At 38.9% G+C, this 20035-nt stretch overlaps 1 protein-coding gene across 1 annotated transcript in view; it reads left to right on the top strand.

Annotated features, from left to right (window-relative positions):
- Positions 1 to 11999: 11999 nt before the first annotated feature.
- syt6a (synaptotagmin VIa) overlaps positions 12000 to 20035 on the top strand; it is an 81857-nt gene continuing 73821 nt past the window's right edge. Inside the window, exon 1 of the mRNA XM_006794027.3 lies at positions 12000 to 12156. Coding sequence (XP_006794090.1) covers positions 12000 to 12156 — 157 coding nt within the window. The remainder of the gene's footprint in view (positions 12157 to 20035) is intronic.

The raw sequence follows: 20035 nt of genomic DNA, 5'->3' as shown, positions 1-20035 counted from the left end.
CACCAGAGTTTGGTGTTTGATTTGAATGGTTTGTTTTGGAGTTATTGTTATTTCTGTCAGTTTCACTTTCTCACTTTGGTAATTGTCTATTAATTATCTGCCCTGCCATGATTAATCTCACTTGTGTCGTCTTCCAGTCCTGTCCCCTAGCCATCAGTTACCCTCCTGTGTCCAATCAGTTAATCAGTCACCCATGTGTGTAAATGTTCCCCAGCTTCATTTTGTTCCCTGCCAAATTGTATTGCTCATTTTGTCAAGCTTTTCAGCGTTACTCGTGTTCTTTTGTTGTCATTGGCGATTTTGCCTTCCTGCTTCCTGCTGCTTGACCACTGTTAAACTTTTTAGTAAAGACTTTTTGTAACAGTCAGCACAACTTTGATATTTAGATGGTTTATTAGGAGGTATATTTAATGTCTGCAGCATGTTTGTTCTTGAGACTCTTCAGAGCAGTGTTGGGCAAGTTACTTTGAAAAAATAATTAGTTATAGTTACTAGTGACTTCTTCAAAAAGTAATTGAGTTAGTAACTGAGTTACAATATTATAGAAATAACTAATTACTAACTGTTGCATTACTTTAAAAAAAGTAGGGTGTAGAATCTCAGGCTGTAATTGGCCATTTTACCGCTACAATTCACCTTTAAAAACTATTTCCCTTGCCTTGTTTGGTATACTTCTTTTTAGCACAACCTCACATGTCTGAATTTACTGTTAGTGTTTTCATTTTGACATACTGTATTTCATTTCATTTATTTATTTCACACTTGGTTCAACAGTTTCAACAGTTTTGTTCTTTCAGACAAACAAACCATACTTTCTCTTGGTATAGCACTGCAACAATGCGTGAAAAGGAGCAGGAAGAAGAAAATATTCTTATTAAACCCTGACCCCTATCTGCGATCCAACTTATATTACAAGTGGGCACCAAAAACCAAGGTACAAACTAAGATTTATCTCCAGGTCCTAGCGCAGACCAAACAACAAATTTACAATCAGCAATATACCGCTTCACATAATAGCAAGGAGAAAAGATAAGTAAATAGAATAAAATGAGGCAAAAAAAAAAAAAGAGAAATCTTTCTTCAATTAACTCCAATTTTGTTCATATTCTTCATATTGAATTATTGTTTTAGACATGTTTCAGAATTCTGAGAAAAAAGTCAGAATTCTGACTTTAATCTCAGAATTCTGAGAAAAAAGTCAGAATTCTGAGATTAAAGTCAGAATTCAGGAAAAGAAGAAAAAAAAGACGTGTCCACTTTTTTTCCCCCAGTGGCCCTAATCCTCTTCCGTATGTAACATTTTTTAAAACAATGCAAATTTGTACAATTCTTTAGATTATAATGAAGAGAGTATTAACACAATTGATCTAAAATCAGACAAAAAACACAAAATCAGAGTAGAAAAAAGTTAGATTTTTTACTGTAACAACCACAAACATGTTTAACGACTCATTTTCATAACTTGAAATGCAAACATAAATTGTAAATTTTAAAAACCTATGCACAAGTTTTGCAAACAACAAAGTTATTTGCCGCTATTGACCTAAAAATGCAGACAAAGTGTTTTTTTTTTAAAATAACCATTTCAAACTATTTACAGAACAATCAGGTGTTCTGCATAGAATAAGAAGGCACACAAATTATTTGTGTAACTCCAAAAAATCATTTCTATCCACTATAAGATAAAGGAGAACATCACAAGCCTGATACCTGCAGGCCTGAAAGGTGTATCACTCCGCATGCTTTTCCACCTGGAGACAGTGTTTACATTGCAATCTGCCTTTGGTGGCTTTTTGGCAGCAACTGCAACTTTCAGCAGTTGCCTCATTGTCCTGACACACAAAAACAAAACTTTTGACTACACTACACACAAGACAACACACTAACTACACACTCCAAAAACACTAAATGTCACAAATCTCTTGCATCTCAAAACTCACGCTCTCGCCGCCAAGGTGGGTATCCCCATCACTGCTTTAGAGGGGATGTATCACCGTGGCAATCAAGAAGTTTTTTTAAGTTTTAAGTTTTATAATCAGTTACACAATTAAATGATGCAGTTATGTGTAAAAATCGTGCTGCGAGAGACTTGAGCTTCAGTTTGTGTTGCGAGAAGAGATGTGAGTGACACCCTAATACTGATAGTGATTAAAAAGAAAAAAATCTTCAGGGAACAATTAAAACTTGTGTTCAAAAGTACGAATTAGGGGATTTAATGTTGTGAATATTTCGTAAACTTCCATGACTGTTAGGGACTAACTCAGTTTAAATACTCTTTCATTCACTATGCAAACTACGCCACGTGCTTCCATGCCCAGTGCTTTAATACAGCATGATGTTCACTTGCCAGAAAGAACTCCAATTCTGCCTTATAGCATATTTAAAACTTTTACAATTTGGGGGAAATTAAAACTAATACCTACATGAGTTTTACATTAATTCATTTCCTGTTTTAACATTTTATGAATTTTCATAAGTAATTTGCCTTTTGGGGGAAATATGTCAAATACCTAATTCATCACTGCAGGTGTAGAAAGCATATTTGAGCCTTCTCTGGAGTTCTATCAGAGCCAAGTAGGAACTGATAGGAACACTATCAGTGCATGCAGAGAAGCTTATCTCCTAACAGGCGATCAATTAAAGGAATTGAATTTAATAGCTGAATTTGTCATTCTTAATTGATGAGTTAATCACCATCTACCGTCAGTTCTCTGCTTCCTATCCACATGCGGGTTGGATTGATTTAATTAATAGAAAATATTGTTCCCTATAATAAGTTTTATTGCCTCTATTGGTTTTCCATCATGCTTTCACAGCCAACTTGTTCACCCCTGAAACATCACTTGACATCATTTGGCGGTATTAAAAATGTTCTCAAAAATCTTGATTTGAACTCACTGAATCCTCTTTAGACAAACAGAACACCTCTCTAACACCTCTGCGGTTTTATAGGAGGCCCAACAGCGTCTCCACTTTCTGAGAATCCTCGGAAAAATGGACCTGAAGAAGGAGCTGCTGAGCGTCTTCTACCGCTGCTCCATTGCAATATGGTTCTCCAGCTGCACCACAGCACACAGAAAGGCACTTCAGAGGGTCATCAATATGGCCCCCAAAAAATCATTGGACATCCTCTTCCCTCCCTGAAGGACCTGTACAGCACTCGCTGTCTCAAGAGGGCACGCAGCATCCTACGGGTCTGTACACACCCAGGACATCAGGTGTTTAAGCTGCTGCCGTCTGGCAGGAGGTTCAGGCTGCTGAGGTCCCGAACAAATAGACTCAAGGACAGCTTTTACAACAGGGCAATAGCCCTAAATCAATGCAAATAGATGACCTGATTGGCCACCTCCCTGGACTTTTTGGGGGGGGAGGTAACAACGGTAAAAACAATAACAATAATAATATTTATATTTATAACAAGGTGCAATAGTAATTAATGTGCAATAATAACAGTGTGCAATACAAATACACTTCTTCTTTTTTTATTACTAAGTTAATATACTGTGTTGTGTTGTTTGTGTTGCGTTGTGATGTGTCGTATTGTGTCGTGTCGTGTTATATGTAGTGCCGACGTAGGACGGTTTTCCAATTTCATTGTACTATTGTACTATGTATGACTGTGCAATGACAATAAAGAGTTATCTTATCTTATCTTAGAAACAGATTATTTGTTGCCACATTTCTCATCACACATTGGGTAAGCTGACCAGTAGTTTTAAATTTAGTAAAAATAAGGCATATCCCTCTAATTCTAGGCTTATGTTGTAGTCAGTTTATATGGTGTTAATCTGTAAAGCAATTAGGAGAATACTGAATCGAAATTGACTGATGGCATTTACATGCCTCTGGATTGATATGCAGCGGGCAATCACACTCAACTCTTCTGGACTCTTTCAGTCATGTGGGCTGCGCTGACAGTAGCTCAATTAACCACCTCATTTCAATGATATTCAGGACATGTCTGAACGAGATTCTGCTTTCTGTGCGTTTCTGTCCGACACAGAACGATAATGCCGATCCCTGTCTATACTGGAGTAAATGTCAGCCTGGTTCACCACCGTGTTGTATGCTCAGCCTTGTTGAAAAACATTGCGATATAGCTTCATAGGTATTTTGAGCCTCTTTGAGAGCCTCAAGGAAATAGCATGTCAGTATATCATTGTAAATCCTGCAAGCCCTTGTGTAACATTCATTGGCAGATTTATTTCTTCACAGATCATCGCCTCATCTGTATTGTAGGAGATGAACCTCATCCATCAAATCCTGCTTACACAATTTATGACTGTTACTAATGAGCTTATGTAACTCCAAATAGGAATATTTTTCTTGTTGCCCCACAGCTGAGTTGGAAAGCTTTAACACATCATGACAATGAAACGCACACACTGAGATAAACCGATATGCATTCTATGTATGTTGTATAAATCTCGGCACCGCAGCCCTCAGGAGAAGTCGCTGATGTTGATTAGCATAGCTTTGAGTGAGCCAACCCTTTGTTGTGCATTTGACACAATGAATCAAGTTCAACATCTGCAGCCACTGGGCTGTCACTACAGAAAGATTTGCCACAGATGAAGTTGATTAGCATATCAAAACGAGGACCTCGTTGTGCCTCAACCCCCTCATTTGCTGTGAAAAATATGCCTGCACCTGGTACAAAACTACCACTGTGGCCATCACAACCTTGCTCATTTATTTATAGCTTATAGGCAGAATCTCAAATGAAGGCGAAAAGACAAGTTTTAAATCTGTTGGATTATTAGCCACTGTCTAAAACAAGCTCTCTCAGCAGTTGTCTCGATTATCTCATTTATTTAACATTACCATACAGAGGGCTTCTATTTGTTTTCTTTAAAGCACTTTTTGTAGTTGCGGAGCTCTAAATTATTTACAGATGGAAACAAATTTATAGGAAAGACACTATTTTCTCCTCTTTGTAACAGTGGTTTATGAACAAAGAGGCCAAAGCGTTTTTGCAATTAAATCCGAGCTGTTAAATCCGTACTTCATTCCCTTAAACTGAGAGGCTGCTCGTTCCAACACATTAACTATTTTCTACGCCACATATTTTAGGATGGTGACACAATGTATGTTATTTTTTTTATTGGTGGACATTTTCAGTTTGCAGTTACATGAGCTTAATGTGCATAGCTTCAGCTTTAATTTAATAAGAAGAGATCATTTGACCAAACTGAGCTTCCTTAGTTTTCTTAAATGCGTTATTTAAGTAATGCCCTGAATCTAGGCACTGGTGTTGGCAGGTGAAGACTTGGACAAGGATCTCTATTGCCTCTTTTCCACTTGCACCCAACTCATCAATTTCCATGACAATAGAAATCACCTCAATGTGGGTGTTGTCGTAGTAGCAACATGGCCTGAAAGTCCTGTGATGTTATTTGTATGTGACACAAACACAACACAAGAATGGAGGGCATTGAGGCGATGGTGTACCTGCAGCTAAACCTGTGCAGCTCATCACTGGACCACTGTGTTTGTTTGTGTATAGCCATTTTCCAGTTCAGCTCGCTTGGAGCACTGGCTGTGTAGGTACTAAAAGACACCTGGTACCATGTGCTACCACCTAATGGAAAAACTAAAAACCGAGTTGAGTCGAGGCAAATAGGTACTAGTGGAAAAGAGCCTTATGTGGCCAAGAAGAGGTGAAGGCCGGTTACAAGAATGACAGGAGACAAGTGAGATGTAAAGCACACAAAACAGAGGCTGATTGGCTTGCAGAAGGCAGGCAAAAATAAAAATGATTGGACCAGAATAATGATGACAGAATTATGTTCGAGTTAGAAGCATTTTATACACAGTCCTCTATTTTCGGGGGTCGTTTATCAGCAGGACTTTTTCATTAAATACTTCTTCATACATTAAGGAAAAAGGGCTAGAGCTCATTCTAACTTAGCCATTTGCATTTGGAAGCTGTGAATCAACAACATATACTAACAGGGGGGTTCATTATAAGTGTAACAGGACACCCTCAGGTTACAGAAACTCAAAGAAACCAATTACAGAAATATATCACTGCCCAAATCAACAGTTCATTATAATAAAAACATGTCAGCTGGAACATACAAAGTCCTAGACCTCCAGTATCGACAATATTAGATGATTACAGGATTCTTTCCATCGCAGAGTAAAGATTCCTTCATCACAACCAGTGATGTTAGGAACATCCTCTTGGGTTAGTGATCTCAAAGTCTGCCACAAAGCCAAAAATACCACAAGGTTCATCACAAGATTCAAACCACTGATCCGTCTCAATCAGAAAAAGGTCAGATAAGACTTTGCCAAATTATGTTTTAAAAGTGGAGTAGTCCTTCACATTATTCTTTTGACAGATGAAGAGATCAACTTGTAGCAAAATGAAAGCTCATGATCTGAAGCACACTACATTACTTGTATATGGTGGAGGCAGCGTGATGGACAGACATGTGTCTGCTCAAATTCATCTCAATGCAGCTAAGCTGACTGGATGGTGTTTACAGTACAGCCAAAAAATAGTGAAAGGATTTCGGGTAAAAAAAAAGGAGTTTCTTGAGTCAAAACAGTAGACTATGTTCTGATTTGTTTTGTCCAAGTCAGTGAACTAATCTCAAGTCGATTCAGCACATAGAAAAACTAAAGGCAGAAAAACCCACAGACTAACAACAGCTAAAGACAACTGCAGGAAAAGATCTGACTAAATGGGTCGTTGTTGCCTGCAAATGGTAATATAAGCGCCTAATATTAACTAATATTAGCTAATATAACTAATATTAAAGCAGAAACTGTGCACTTTAAGGCCATATTCATCATACAACTCTAACTTGAATGTGTTTTGTTACACAGCTGAAATAAAATAGAATTTGTGTCAGTGTCCAGATATATGTGGCCCTAGCTCTATATAGAATTTTATCTATCTAACACAGGATTGCTCACCTTAACAGGTGTAGTAATGCACTGTGATGGGAAATTTATCTCAAACTATTACACATAAACAAGATTATTATTACAGTTAAATTGCAAGCAATTTCCTGACTGTCTCAGAGTGATGGAATATCAGTTAACAAGACACCAGTTCACAGAGCTGCATTATTATCGGACATCCTTGGACATTATTTCTAAGCAATGCAATTACACAAGGAAGAAGTTCTACACCCGGGTCTGCTTTCTTTCACCATTAAATCTGTTATATTGGCGGTGTTAGCAGCACTGTACGTAATTATGGACTTGTTTTGTTTTGACATGTGAGCTTGTGGTAGAAGTGAACCTGCTTGCAGTTGGAAAACACACAGCCAGAAACGTTTTATTTGCCTGTTAATCAGGATCGCTCAAGAAGAACAGATCCAATCTTACAGAAACAGGAAGCACAGTAGACTCCAGATCCAACCTTTGAGGGACAGAGGAGAGAGACTTTGATAAGCCCCCAATTACCTTAGCTATCTCAGAACAATAGTCCACCGATGTAGATGCCGTAGTATTTATGCCCTGGTTAAACTCGATTAAGGATGGGAGTCAAACAACATCTGGTTAAACTCAATATCACATTGTGATTAGATAGGCATGAAATAATTTTTCCGAGGCCTTAGTCATCACAGAGTTTATTAAATTACTTTGATTAACGGTTAAGTTGGTAAGAACATAATTAAGGGATAAGTTCAAGGAAGTTCACATATAGTTCAACGTAATTTAGAGGAAAAGTCAAGCTAATTAGTTTCTTCTTCTTCTTCACTGCTTTAATTTGAAAATAAATACATCTAATCAGTTACAATATGAGAATTAATTTGAGATAAATCCTCAGAGGATTGGGGAAAAATAGCATAGGGATCAGAGATGTGTTTTCTTGAGCTTCATTGGCTGCAAGGTCCCGACAGGCAATTTCCCAGCTTTACACAGCCTGCAAAGTTGTGCTCAATCATATATAAAACAAACACATAAACCTGCCTTAGCTATTTCTGCTGCTTTGGTACATGTGATACAGTAATACAGTATAGCTCAACAGTAATGCTCAGTTTTTGCCTGAAGCAGATTACGAGAAGAGCTGATTCAGCTTTTTGCATATATGTGATTTGCATTATAAAGACAGAGGTTTGTGTTACTTTCATTGATATACCCAGGGTGGAGAAAATTACAGAACATTATGCAACTCTATACCTCAAATAAACTGGCAACGTATGAACAACAATCAGCCTTCTGAAAAATTAAGCCAAGTGCACAAAACTGCAGTTCTTCAGGAAATCTGTCTGCAGAAATAAGCATGACCCGCTACAAACAAACAAAAAAGGCTAACAACTTCATCAGTAGGAGACTGATTACATCTCCGCATGTCTTAACAGAAGCAGGTGCAGTCATTTCATGTCTGATGGGCGTTACCTCTGTTAATTTGAGTCTCTGAACTGGATTAATTGGTATTGTTGGTGCTATTTAGAACATTATAATAAAATTACTTGACAAACAGTGGCTGAGTCAAGCAGATATTGTCTTTCTCCTGCTCCCTTCAAGGCAGTTGGAGCACCATATTTGATCTGATTTTTTTGCCAGATGGTGTTCCTGATGCAATCCTCTCAGGGATTTGTGTCTCCTGATAAGTATTTGGTTACTGTTATGATCAGACAACCACATAACATCCCCTCCAGACTATAACCAGAAGCATGTTTTTTAAATGTAGGTAATTTTCATTACATGTGAATTCCGTCTCATCTGTTATATGATTAACTTACTTCCTAGCCTTCCAACGCCTTTGCCTCTCATCCAAATGGTGCAGCTTCTTATTTTTAATCACCTCACTGGGCTAAAAGATTAATTTCTGAGGAAGGTTACAATTTTGCCTTTTTAAGAATCTCTATTCTTCTCACGAGACAATATTTTTCTTTCATTCAGCATGGATATAGTGCTTATATTTATTAGACTACGACCCAGTGTAAGATTTATACCACAGCTGCCCTAAATTAACAGTTCTGCTATATACTGAAGAAATAATTTTTTATGTTTCTAATTCAATTCAATTTTAAGGATACAGCGCCAAATCACAACAACTGCTTTATATTGTAAGGTAGACCCTACAATAATACATACAGAGAAAAACCCAACAATCATATGACCCCTATGAGCAAGCACTTTGGCGACAGTGGGAAGGAAAAACCCCTTTTAACAGGAAGAAACCTTCGGCAGAACCAGGCTCAGGGAGGGGCGGGGCCATCTGCTGCAACTGCTTGGATGCAAATAATATCAGTGATAAATTCCAGTCTGACTTTAAACTATGCCATAGCACTGAAACAGCGCTGCTGAGAGTCCTTAATGACCTTTTTGTATTTGCTGACTCAGGGTGCTCTACGGTCTTAGTTCTATTGGACTTGACTTCTGCCTTCAATATCGTGGACCATAATATCCTCTTAATGAGGCTTGAACATACAGTAGGCATAAGGGGTAGTGCCCTTAACTGGTTTAGATCGTATCTTTCGGATAGGTCCTACTCAGTGCTTATCCATGCTTTTGTGACCTCTAGATTAGACTACTGTAATTCCCTTTACTTTGGTCTCCACTCTGCCCTTCTTTATAGACTGCAGCTTGTCCAGAATGCTGCGGCACACCTTTTGACTGGAACCAGAAGGTTTGCCTCTTTTTCCCCAGTCTTTGCTGACCTGCATTGGCTTCCTATCAAATACCAAAATTGTTTAAAATTGTGTTGCTTGCCTTTAAAATCATGAGCAATACTGCGCCGTGCTACCTCGTTGAACTTCTCAGTCCGTATACCCCTAGGAGAGCCCTAAGATCATCAGGACAATTACTCCTAGTGCAGCCGAGGTCCCGGCTAAAGACCAGAGGAGACCGTGCTTTTGCCCTGGCAACCCCCTAACCTCTGGAACAGTCTTCCTGCAGCTATTCGCGCCTCTGATTCCATCCATTCATTTAAATCACGGTTAAAGACTTACCATTTGTGCTCATTCCCTATATTTATCCCTATGTTATTTATCTTCTATTTTATGTATCACTGTATAAATACCCCCACCTTATATTTACAAATACTCAGTGCTCAGATGTTTTATTTCCTATTTTATCTGTATTGATTGTTTAACTAGCGTTTCTCCCTTGTTAGTTTATTTGTTCCCTGTTATGATCTGATATCTGTTATGTTTTAACCTTGCTGTGAAGCACTTTGGTGTACCTTTGGTTTTAGATGTGCTATATAAATAAACTTGAATTGTATTGTATTGTATTAATCCATCAGTATATACAAGGTGTAATGAACACCAGTGATAAAATAAAATATTGTTGTTATGCATGCATTTACAAATACTCTGTTTTACAAAAAGCAGAAAAATAGTCTTAAATAAGATGCAAATTCCTGAACAGAAGGATTTGTTTTAGTAGTTGAATGTTATGCTTGATTAACTTCTGACTAAAAAGTATAAAAAGGTGAATTGATTTGTTTTTAGTTAAAACATGCATTTAAGAGATTTTTAAAATATTTGTGTTTTTATAGTTTTTTTTTAAAAAAAGATGGTCTAATAAATCTGCCAATCATTCTCTATTCAAAGGGGTTTTGACTCCAGCATCCAAGGAGGACATCCAAACATTCATGAAGGGTATGCAACAAATGGCAATGGTATGCCTCTGATGTCAGCACAATTTCAATTTGGAAACATTTTTCATCCACAACTAGATATTTATTGAGTTATTCAGTATTGAAATATTAGCTTGGATTGCACATCAGGACACTTTGCACACTAAGTTCATTTTGCACATTAAGCTCCTTTGTACATCCATCTACATCGACATCTGCATACCTCACTTGTCTTGACTTACTTATTTTTGTACTTATTTATCTTCCATTATTTTTTAACCTTATTTTTTATCTTTATTCATCATGTTCTTTTAACCCTTACCTTACTTGGCATTTCTGTATGGACAGCAAAGGAAGAACTTTATTGCATAGAGAAATGCTATTTCTTCTGTACATATGACAATAAACACTTCGTTTGCTGAGAGGTACAGTAAGTCCAAAAGTTTGAGCTTCAATTTTGTATAATTTTTAGTGTGAAATGAATACTGTGTTACTACTCCACTGGTATCTGCTTTATGCACAGTTTATAGATATCTTGCTAACCAAGCTCAGTAGCAGTTTAGCTGATAACACATCACTCCACATAAATATGATCACTTCTGGTTCCAAACATGATGTCAGCTGAAACTCTAGCTGTATAAACTGCTGGCTATTTGAGTTTGTATTTTAGAGTATAAACAGTTCATGAGTGTGTATCAGTAAAGTAACCATTATATGGAGCCCTGCTTACTCACAAAGAGGTGAACCATCATTATTACAGGTCATTAAGGGATCACAATTGAACCGATAGGGGGTTGTCTGTGGGACTGAGACCTGGTAGTTACAGGTGGTTCAGCTCAGGGGAAATTCGTGTCAGGGGAGTCTCTGACCTGCAGGGACCAGCCATGTTAGACAACTGGAGAAAAACAAGTCTTGTGGGTTTTTTAAAAGTCAACGAATGTGTGGTGGCATAACAGGTGAGGGGGCTTGAAGGTGTCATCAAGCTCTGACATTTTATAGTATACAGTACGCAGGTTTGACTGAAATCAGTGTTTGTTGTTTGACTTGCTTTCCTGCTGTCAATGTGATGCAATCATTCTGCACTTATAACACATGGGGATAAATGTGATTAATTAAGTCTACAAAACACAGTTACACACACACATGGACACAGCGGCACAAACACCACATGTTTATGCACTAAAAAATATTGGTCCATCTTACACACACGCACACACAATGTTGGGACAAGCTTACACACATGAACTCACAAAGAAAGTGAAGCACACGCACGCACGCACACAAGAAAACACGCACACACACTCGAGAGACGGCAGAAGAAGGAGAAGAATCAGCCTAGGACGGAGACAAGTTGCATTTATCTTCTGCATGCCAGCCTGCTGCGTGTGTGCGTGGGAGTATTGGTCCCCTTGGATGAGCACACGCGGCTGAGGATGCAGCTGGGAGCATGAGTTCTGACAGAGAGGAGGATGACATGGTCTGTCAGAGAGCTGTGACCCTAATTGTTGACCTCTGCCTGCACAACAGCACATCGTTGGATCAGGACACCTGTCAGGATTTCCTTTTCCTATTGTCTGGCCACAGCTCTGACCACAAAGAACCGGGTGAGTAATATCATTAGCTCCTGATGTGCACTGGTTGTAAGGCAGCACTTTCTCTGTGCTTTGTATGGCTCCATGCTCGTTTGTTTCCAAGAGCAGAGCTTATAGTAATGGATTTTGTTTGTGAATGCTTCTCTGTCATGCAAAAGTCGAAGAAAGCAGCAATCTGCTTAAGCATGTGCTTGTCCTTTTCTATTTATTGCCCACATGTATGCTCAGAGATGGTTACTCGGACAGGGCTTTCACTGAACACTCGTGGCCATTTATATATCCTTAATGAGTTTTTGTGACCTCAGGGCAACGGGGAGCAAAAGGTGTACAACAACAAAACAAATTCCCATTGACTCATCAGTTTGCTCCGGAGGGCAGAGTTGCTTTACTGTAATGGATAAGCCTTAAGACTGAGTGATACACAGCTTACAATCAAAATAAAATCAAAACATTTTCAGGCATGTATGGTTTATGCCTCTAAATAGAATTCTGAACACATGTAACTGCAGCTTGTGGAAAAGCAGGATAGTCGTGCGTTTAATCTGTACGGCAAAGTTTCGGCATAATAAAAAAGGGGATTTTTGACTTATTCATGAGGGCTGATTTACACATCTGTTGCAGCCTTGCGCATCTGTTGCTCTTGCACTTGTAGTGGGCTTCACTCTCTTTAAAGGAATAATCCCTCTCTTCAAATATATTTTAAATGCAGCAGCTCGACAACAGGCTCCAGCATTTGTGTGTATTTTTTCCCTGCTACAAATTCTAGTCATGAGAATTTGCAATTTTCAATCTAGCAAATATTGCATGAGTTTTCTAAAAGCGGGGGAAGCTTGATTTAATTTACTTACACTGCAGATAACACTGTCAAATACACCAGGGTGTTTGAAGGATTTGTTGCTTTATAGATTTAGAAAGGCAGACTTCCCTGAGGTCTCACTGTGTGAAGATTTTTAGTAAATGGGATTTAAATGTTAAATGTCTGTGTACAACATGAAGAGTGACACGATTGATACACTTTTACAGAATAATTTGCATGAAAAAATGAAGCAAATTCAAGCTACAGAAGAACAGATTGTTTAAAATAGGAAGTCTATCAGAACACTATTTCGACGCCAATTTCCATTAACTGTTGCATATTATTTATCCATAACCCCAATTTGGATTCTTTTTATAATCCGTCTGATTTCATGTTCCCTTTTCTAACCAGAGAGTTTGCTTGCAAGTTCACATGCACTGCATTGAGCTTTCTGTGTTTGACAGAAAAAAAAGAGTCTTTAGATTCGTCAGCAGGTGCAGAGCAAACAGGAAATGTTATTTGTTGCTGCTTTTTTGGAAGATGGGCCCCTGCTCAAAGAGTGCATGTCACACCAATCCTGACCAAATCCACTGTCACCTCACATCATCCTCAGCAGAGAAATTGAACGTACATCACAGTGCCACTGGCATCTACTACCGAGCTGTGGGGACATTACATGCCATTGCATGTTATGTGGCCATTGATGCAAATTCCTTCTGCCACAAGGAAGCTAAAGACAAGCTGCTTCTGATAGTGTTGGAGGATGTGTAGGTTGGGGTTGAAGAAATGTGTCACGTATTTTTGTGCAACACTGATTACAGCAGAAAGAGAGATTTGAGTTTTTGTTCATCGAGAGGACAATGCAGGATCGTAATAAAACTGACATTTAAATAAAAGATTTATAGGTTTAGACTGAAGTGACAACTTATTCATCACAAGTCACAGTAAATAAAAAATTACACATATTACTACCATGTAATTGCCAAAACGCAATCTGTGGTCACACATTTGTTCATTCAGTTTAGTTTTTTCAGTTTTCGTTATATAGCACCAAAATCCATACAAAGCACACACTGCAAGGAACTTTATATTGTAAGGCGAAGATCCTACAATGACATGGAGAAAACTCCAAGGGTCCCCCATAAGCATGCAGTTGGCGACAGTTCTTGATGGGAAGAATCCTACATTGTGGAAGAGAGCTAGAAATGAATAAAAACTAATTAAACACACAGAGAGTGAAAAAAGATGAGTGAAGATGAAATACTCCAGCAGTCTAGAGCTATTGGAACAAAGCTAATGGAGGGCTCAGGGTCACCTGATCCAGTGTGAATCCAAACAGGGAGCTGGCTTTACAGAAGAGGGGTCGGGCAGCTGAAGGCTCTGCTTCCCATTCTACTTCTAAAAAGTACCACAAGTAAGCTACTGTAATGAAATCAAACAGAGATCACAATTTGGTTTTGCTAACAAATCAGTTGATAGCCTGATTTTTATTTTGTTTTTGACATATTTGTTCCAATTTGTAAGATAATAGGAATGTTTTTTGTTTGTTTGTTTTGTTTTTTCTGTGAATTGCTCTTCTTATTTTAACTCAATTGTTCCATTTTTTAATTGATCAGTAAATTAAATGCACACAAAAATACATAAGGCTGATTTTAAAAGTGCTACGACTTGTTATATTGGGGCGGCAGTGTTTGAGTCTGCACAGACAGTACTGAGAAATGCTATTGTTTGAAAAAACGTTCATTTTTTAAAGTGCAGGGGCACGTTTACAATTTTGCTGCATCACCTCTTTTTTAGAAACCTCTGTTCTTCATAACTGTGGAGATCAGCTGGTTTATTTTTAAAAGCAAGATTTCGCTTCCCAGTCTTTTTCTTTGGTATTAGATCTCTTCTTTCTTCATGTTTTTAATAGTTATTGTGTCTGTGAAGGTTCTCAGTCATCCAGGTCATGGTACTCTAAAGCACTTGGAAAGAAAAGCTTCCTGACTTCTTTAAGTTTTCTTGAAGATGTTTCACCTCTCATCGAAGAAGCTTCTTCAGTTCTAGGGTCAAATAGTGGAGATTTAAGCCCTGTGGGAGTGTCCCCCCAAGAGGGACAATGGACCCCGTAATGATCTTCTACCCAATCACACGAGCCAAGGTGTGAAAACGGGTGTAGATCACAATCAGTGATGGTGATTGTGAATAATATACCATTTCCAAAAAGGACCACACACCACATACGTTTTTCACCTCAGCTTAGCCCATCGTAACTGCTCTATGGACAAGGGACAGCAGCTGGTTTCGGATCTTTATGTTTTTTATGTAATTTCATGGTAGAGTTTTAACTTATATTTGTTGAAACAAACACACTGTGTTTACACTCAGCGGTTTTTAGAAGTGTTCCTGTGCTCACACAGTAATTTCCAGTGCAGAATCATGTTTATGTTTAACCCAGTTCTGTCTGAGGGCCCAAAGATTCACTCTTGGTTCACAGCTTTTCCCTGGGTTTCTCTGGGTTCTCTGAAACTTTAGATAACATTACGTACCACAAATGAGAACAGCGAGAAACCTAAGTTGCTGAACCCTTCCCCATCTTTACTTTAGATAAATTCAGCCTCTCTGGGATGCTTTTTATAAACATTCATGTAACCTGTTCATCTAAAATGCTAACTGAAAGTGAGATGTTGTACCAGGTGTCTTTTTAACATAAGGAAATGTATTGGTTGTCAGCCCCTGTACAGACTTTTGGGAAAGTATCAAATTCAAACTCTAATTTCTCCGATTTCTATCTGCTTTTAATTTCATACACAGATTATACGACTAATCACATCTTTAACTGGAAAAAACTGAGCATAACCTGAAAATTTGTAAAAACGGTTTGCAAATTGGTGGATATTTTTCATTTAACTTTTCATTTAACATTTCACACATCTTCATCTCACCATTTAAGGAAATATGAGAACTGAAAAAATGAATCTTTTTTTCTCCCCTGTGTGCAGTCCAAAAAAAGGGCACATTTGGCTTGCAGCTGTTTGAAAATATCTGCAGCTATCATGCTCACAGCAGCAAAGCCATTTCACTAGACCAAAGTCCCCCGCTGTCAGCTGAGCGTCCCTTCAACAGATTCAAACAGATTATGATAAAATAAGAACGACTAATTAGAAAGTCTGAGACTCCAGTTCCCCTGTCCTGATGTGACTGGGAGATAATATGCCATTTTCTTTATTGACCAGTTTGTTGACTCTTAAGCTGGCTGATAATATCCCAAACAATGCTGAGTATTGGTCTGGATGCACCTGCTGTGAAAACCAGCACATGACTTTTTAAACGAGATAAATTAAAAGTCAGATCAGTGTCTCACACTCTGCTGAGTGAACATTTCCCACTAATCAGCCGCCTGCCTTAGATATTGATATTCCCTCCAGAGCCCTGATTCAGGTTACAAAGCATAACCCTTAAGCCTTTGTAGCCCCTAAATGGACGAATGCCCCTTCACTCATCCTCATTACTAATTCCACTGTCATTATCGGCCGCACTTTCAGGTGTGTGGGCTTGAATTGACGAGGCTTACTTTTCATCATGTTATTTCTCACACGGCTGTCTCATCTTGAGGTTTATTAAGCAAGACCTCGGCTGGCAGAGGACATTAGCATCAGTAGATCATTCATTTAGTTCCCAGTGGCCTGCTCCTCTCTGCCTGTGATATTTGCAGGGATGGATGGTGCATTGCAGGTTGATTCCAAAACAGAAAAACAAGAACATCAAATTAACTGCTCTGTGGAGATTAGAACCCCAGCCGAACCACCGTGCCTTTCAATAATTCATACCCCCTGTATACTGTCTCGGTGTATTATTGATACAACATTTCACTGTAGACCACAAAAGAAGGCTGGAGACGGCGTCTGTTCCTGTTGTGAGAGATAACACTGGGGAAAATGTCTGTCTCAGCTGTTAGGAAAAGACCAAACGCCAGTCCTCAAAGGCTTGTGTCTTTACTGCTGTAATCATTGGAATAATAAAACATTTTTTTCATAGCTCGCACTATCCGCTTGTAACCCCTCCTTTGCACTTTGAAGTCTAAGGAGTTTTAATGTAATTGTCTTTGGTTGGCCTGTGGTTAAAATCACACAGACATGGCACAACACTGGCAGCGGGTCAGTGAGCCTTTTCAGTATGTGGAGGAAATAATGACTGGCGATGTGGAACACATTTTTCATTAAAATTAATGCACTAAAGACAAGTCAAACACTGGCTTGAATACCAATCAAGGAGTCTGTGAAAAGCATTGTAAATGAGAATGCCTTCATCTCTTTCTCGGAAGGCTTCTTCTGAGTTCGATGGCAACTGGGATGACCCTGAAGGGGCTCATTTCAAGTGATGTTTTAAGCTCCCCAGATGAACAGCTGTGGCACTATTATGAATGTGAATCTATCGCCATTAATAAATGATCAGAATCCTTCTTCTGGGACTCTGTAGCACAGAGAACTCCAACAGCTTTCATTTACCTTTGTGGAAGTGTTTCATGGTGCTCTCCCTTACAAAGTGCATCAGTGTCATTAATGACAAAAAGGTTTTAGAGGATGAGTAATGCAGAAACCTGCTGTGAGTTTCTCAGGTTAGCAGAGTGTGCAAGCATCCACTGAGGTATTGAGCAGTAACATTGGTTTATTGATTAATGAATCAGGCCCCAAGTGGGCGCAGCGTTGAGAGGCTCACAGGATGAGGCGAGACACAACACAGGATGAGAAAATCTTTCTTTCTTTCTTTTTTTTGTACATCCCTTTTGCCCACTGAAGCTTAACGTTCTACCACAAGCTGGCACAAATATACAGCGACTGAGCACTAACTGACAGATCGCTAAGCCTCAAGACTGCTGCTGCCTGTCAGGCTTTCTGTTTTTCGCACAGGGAGAATTTACCAACAAAATTCATCTTTGCTTTTTTAACCAACAGTCCCAGATTTCAGACAGAGGTGGGTAAAAGCAGGCATATTTCACAACTGTCACAAGGTAGATAAGCTAATGTGATTCTGCACACCACCTCCTCATCGCCAAGCTGCAGGCAGACACCGTTAGCCACTTGCTAGAGACGACAGTGAAGCAGCTAGCAGCTGAGGAGTCAGGTCAACTTAAAGGGTGAGGATAAGTCGGCGGTGTGAGTCAATCACTTCTGGTCAAAAGTGTGCTCCTACCTCTTATTTGAAATTCAAGCCTGGAGTGTGAGTGATTTTAACGCGGCGTAAGCTGTTACGTCACATCGGCGATTCAAATTAAATCTGCTTGGAAGCTACATCGAGGTTTTTTTTGACAATCCGATTCTGCGCCTCTGAGGGGGCCGTCCTATTATACAGTCTTACATCTCTAGCTGCGCTCATGACTCCCAGATAAAGATGTAGCATAAGGAAATTTGCATTATTCATTAGATTGTTCCGATTGGATCAGAGTCAAACGTCATGAATAATGATAATCGAATGTAAATAGCTTCCGAAATAAGCTGCTGGGGGGATGGATGCGAATCTGGACTGTAAAAGAAGATGGATTTAAAGACACTTTTGGCAAATAAAATGCCAAATGTGCAATATATTAGCAAAGATTTCTCAAAGGCTAAAATACCACAGTACCAAGCCAAGGTTGGAGGGCTACACAAGAGAATATATCAAGCGCTGTTTGTAAATGTAATGTGTCATTGTAATGATATTTATAGTCTTGGTGAAGTCTTGAACTCCTGGTGAAGTGACATTTTCTAAGGTGTACTGGTCAAATTTACAAAGGTTTAGCCTGCTGTGTGGTCTTGTTCCAAGCACCTTAAGATGACACAGGATGACATGAAGTGGATGAAAGAAATTTCCAGTTGTGCAATTCTTTGGGTCTGTGGACCAGTCACACTTTGTGAATGCTGGTCTTAAAACAATAACTCTGAGAAGTGAACTTAGGACCAGATTTGCTAACATGTTGCACCTGCACAATCTGAATTTTTATATATACTTAAAAAAAGATTATTGTCTGTATTTACAAAGACAGCACAGTGAACAGATTAAATAGAAGAGATGAGAACTCTTTCTTTGCAATGACCCTCCTTCATATGTTTTTGCAAATGTTGTTTTCAGCACTGTGGCTTCTGTGGCAGAAACCCAACATCCTGCACAACTGGGGTTCAAAACCAGGTAGAGGAAAGAGGATGTTAACTTTGAACCCTATCCTGAAAATAGTAAAGCCTTGGCTGGATGATACAGTATTACAGATCTAAAATCTAACTGGTATTTTAAACTTTTATACCTGACTCCTTCTCATTGACACACACATCTCCAACTCTTTCACACGCTAAAGCATGCGTGAAAAATCCTGCAAAGTGAATGTGTTAATTGCTGATAATAGTGAGTAGTTTTTTAAAGGCTACACTTTTACTCCACAGAGCAGTTTGCTAGTTACCAGAGCGTGGTAACAAACATGTTGGCTATGTCAGCATGAAAAAGCGGTCGGGTATTGCGAGACGATCTAAATTCTTTGCAGAAGCTAGGAGAGAGAAAATCCTGTTGTTCTTGTGTTACTTTCTCTCTTTGTTTTGCTTCGTTTGACTCTTGCTTCGCAGATGTCAAGCCCTGCTCGTTTCCATCTTCTTTCCTAACTGAGCCTCGAGTATCTCATCTCTCTCAAAGTTTCACTGGCTGGTTCGGTTCATGTTGCTGTTTTGTCATAATGGCTGTTGAGCTGTCTGTCAGGCTGGCAGGGTTGATGATGATGGTGTAGACTCAGACACGGGGCCTGTACACTTCATCACACAAATGAATGTGCAGGCTTGCTGGGTATCGCTAAACGGCTGAACTCCGTATACACTATTGTTCCAGAAAATAAAATCAGAAGTGAGAATAAAGGCACACGGAAAATTGGAGGGATGTTATCGAAAGACATTTTTGTTTTTAACGTGCATATTTCTAATTGTCATTACAGCCCACAGTAGTCCATTACAGTAAACCACTATACCAAAATATTAGCCCGCACAGCCTACTGTTCAACAGTTTTACACGACCTTTAGATAACTTTCCTAAGTGAAGTTATCACTCAGCACACAGAAACAGTTTGCATATTTCAGAACTTTTGTTGAGCTCTCTGAAAAG

Source organism: Neolamprologus brichardi, chromosome 20 (genome assembly GCF_056152115.1).
Source record: "Neolamprologus brichardi isolate AB-2024 chromosome 20, ASM5615211v1, whole genome shotgun sequence".
Lineage (NCBI taxonomy): Eukaryota > Metazoa > Chordata > Actinopteri > Cichliformes > Cichlidae > Neolamprologus > Neolamprologus brichardi.
This window is presented reverse-complemented; position numbering and strand designations above follow the sequence as displayed.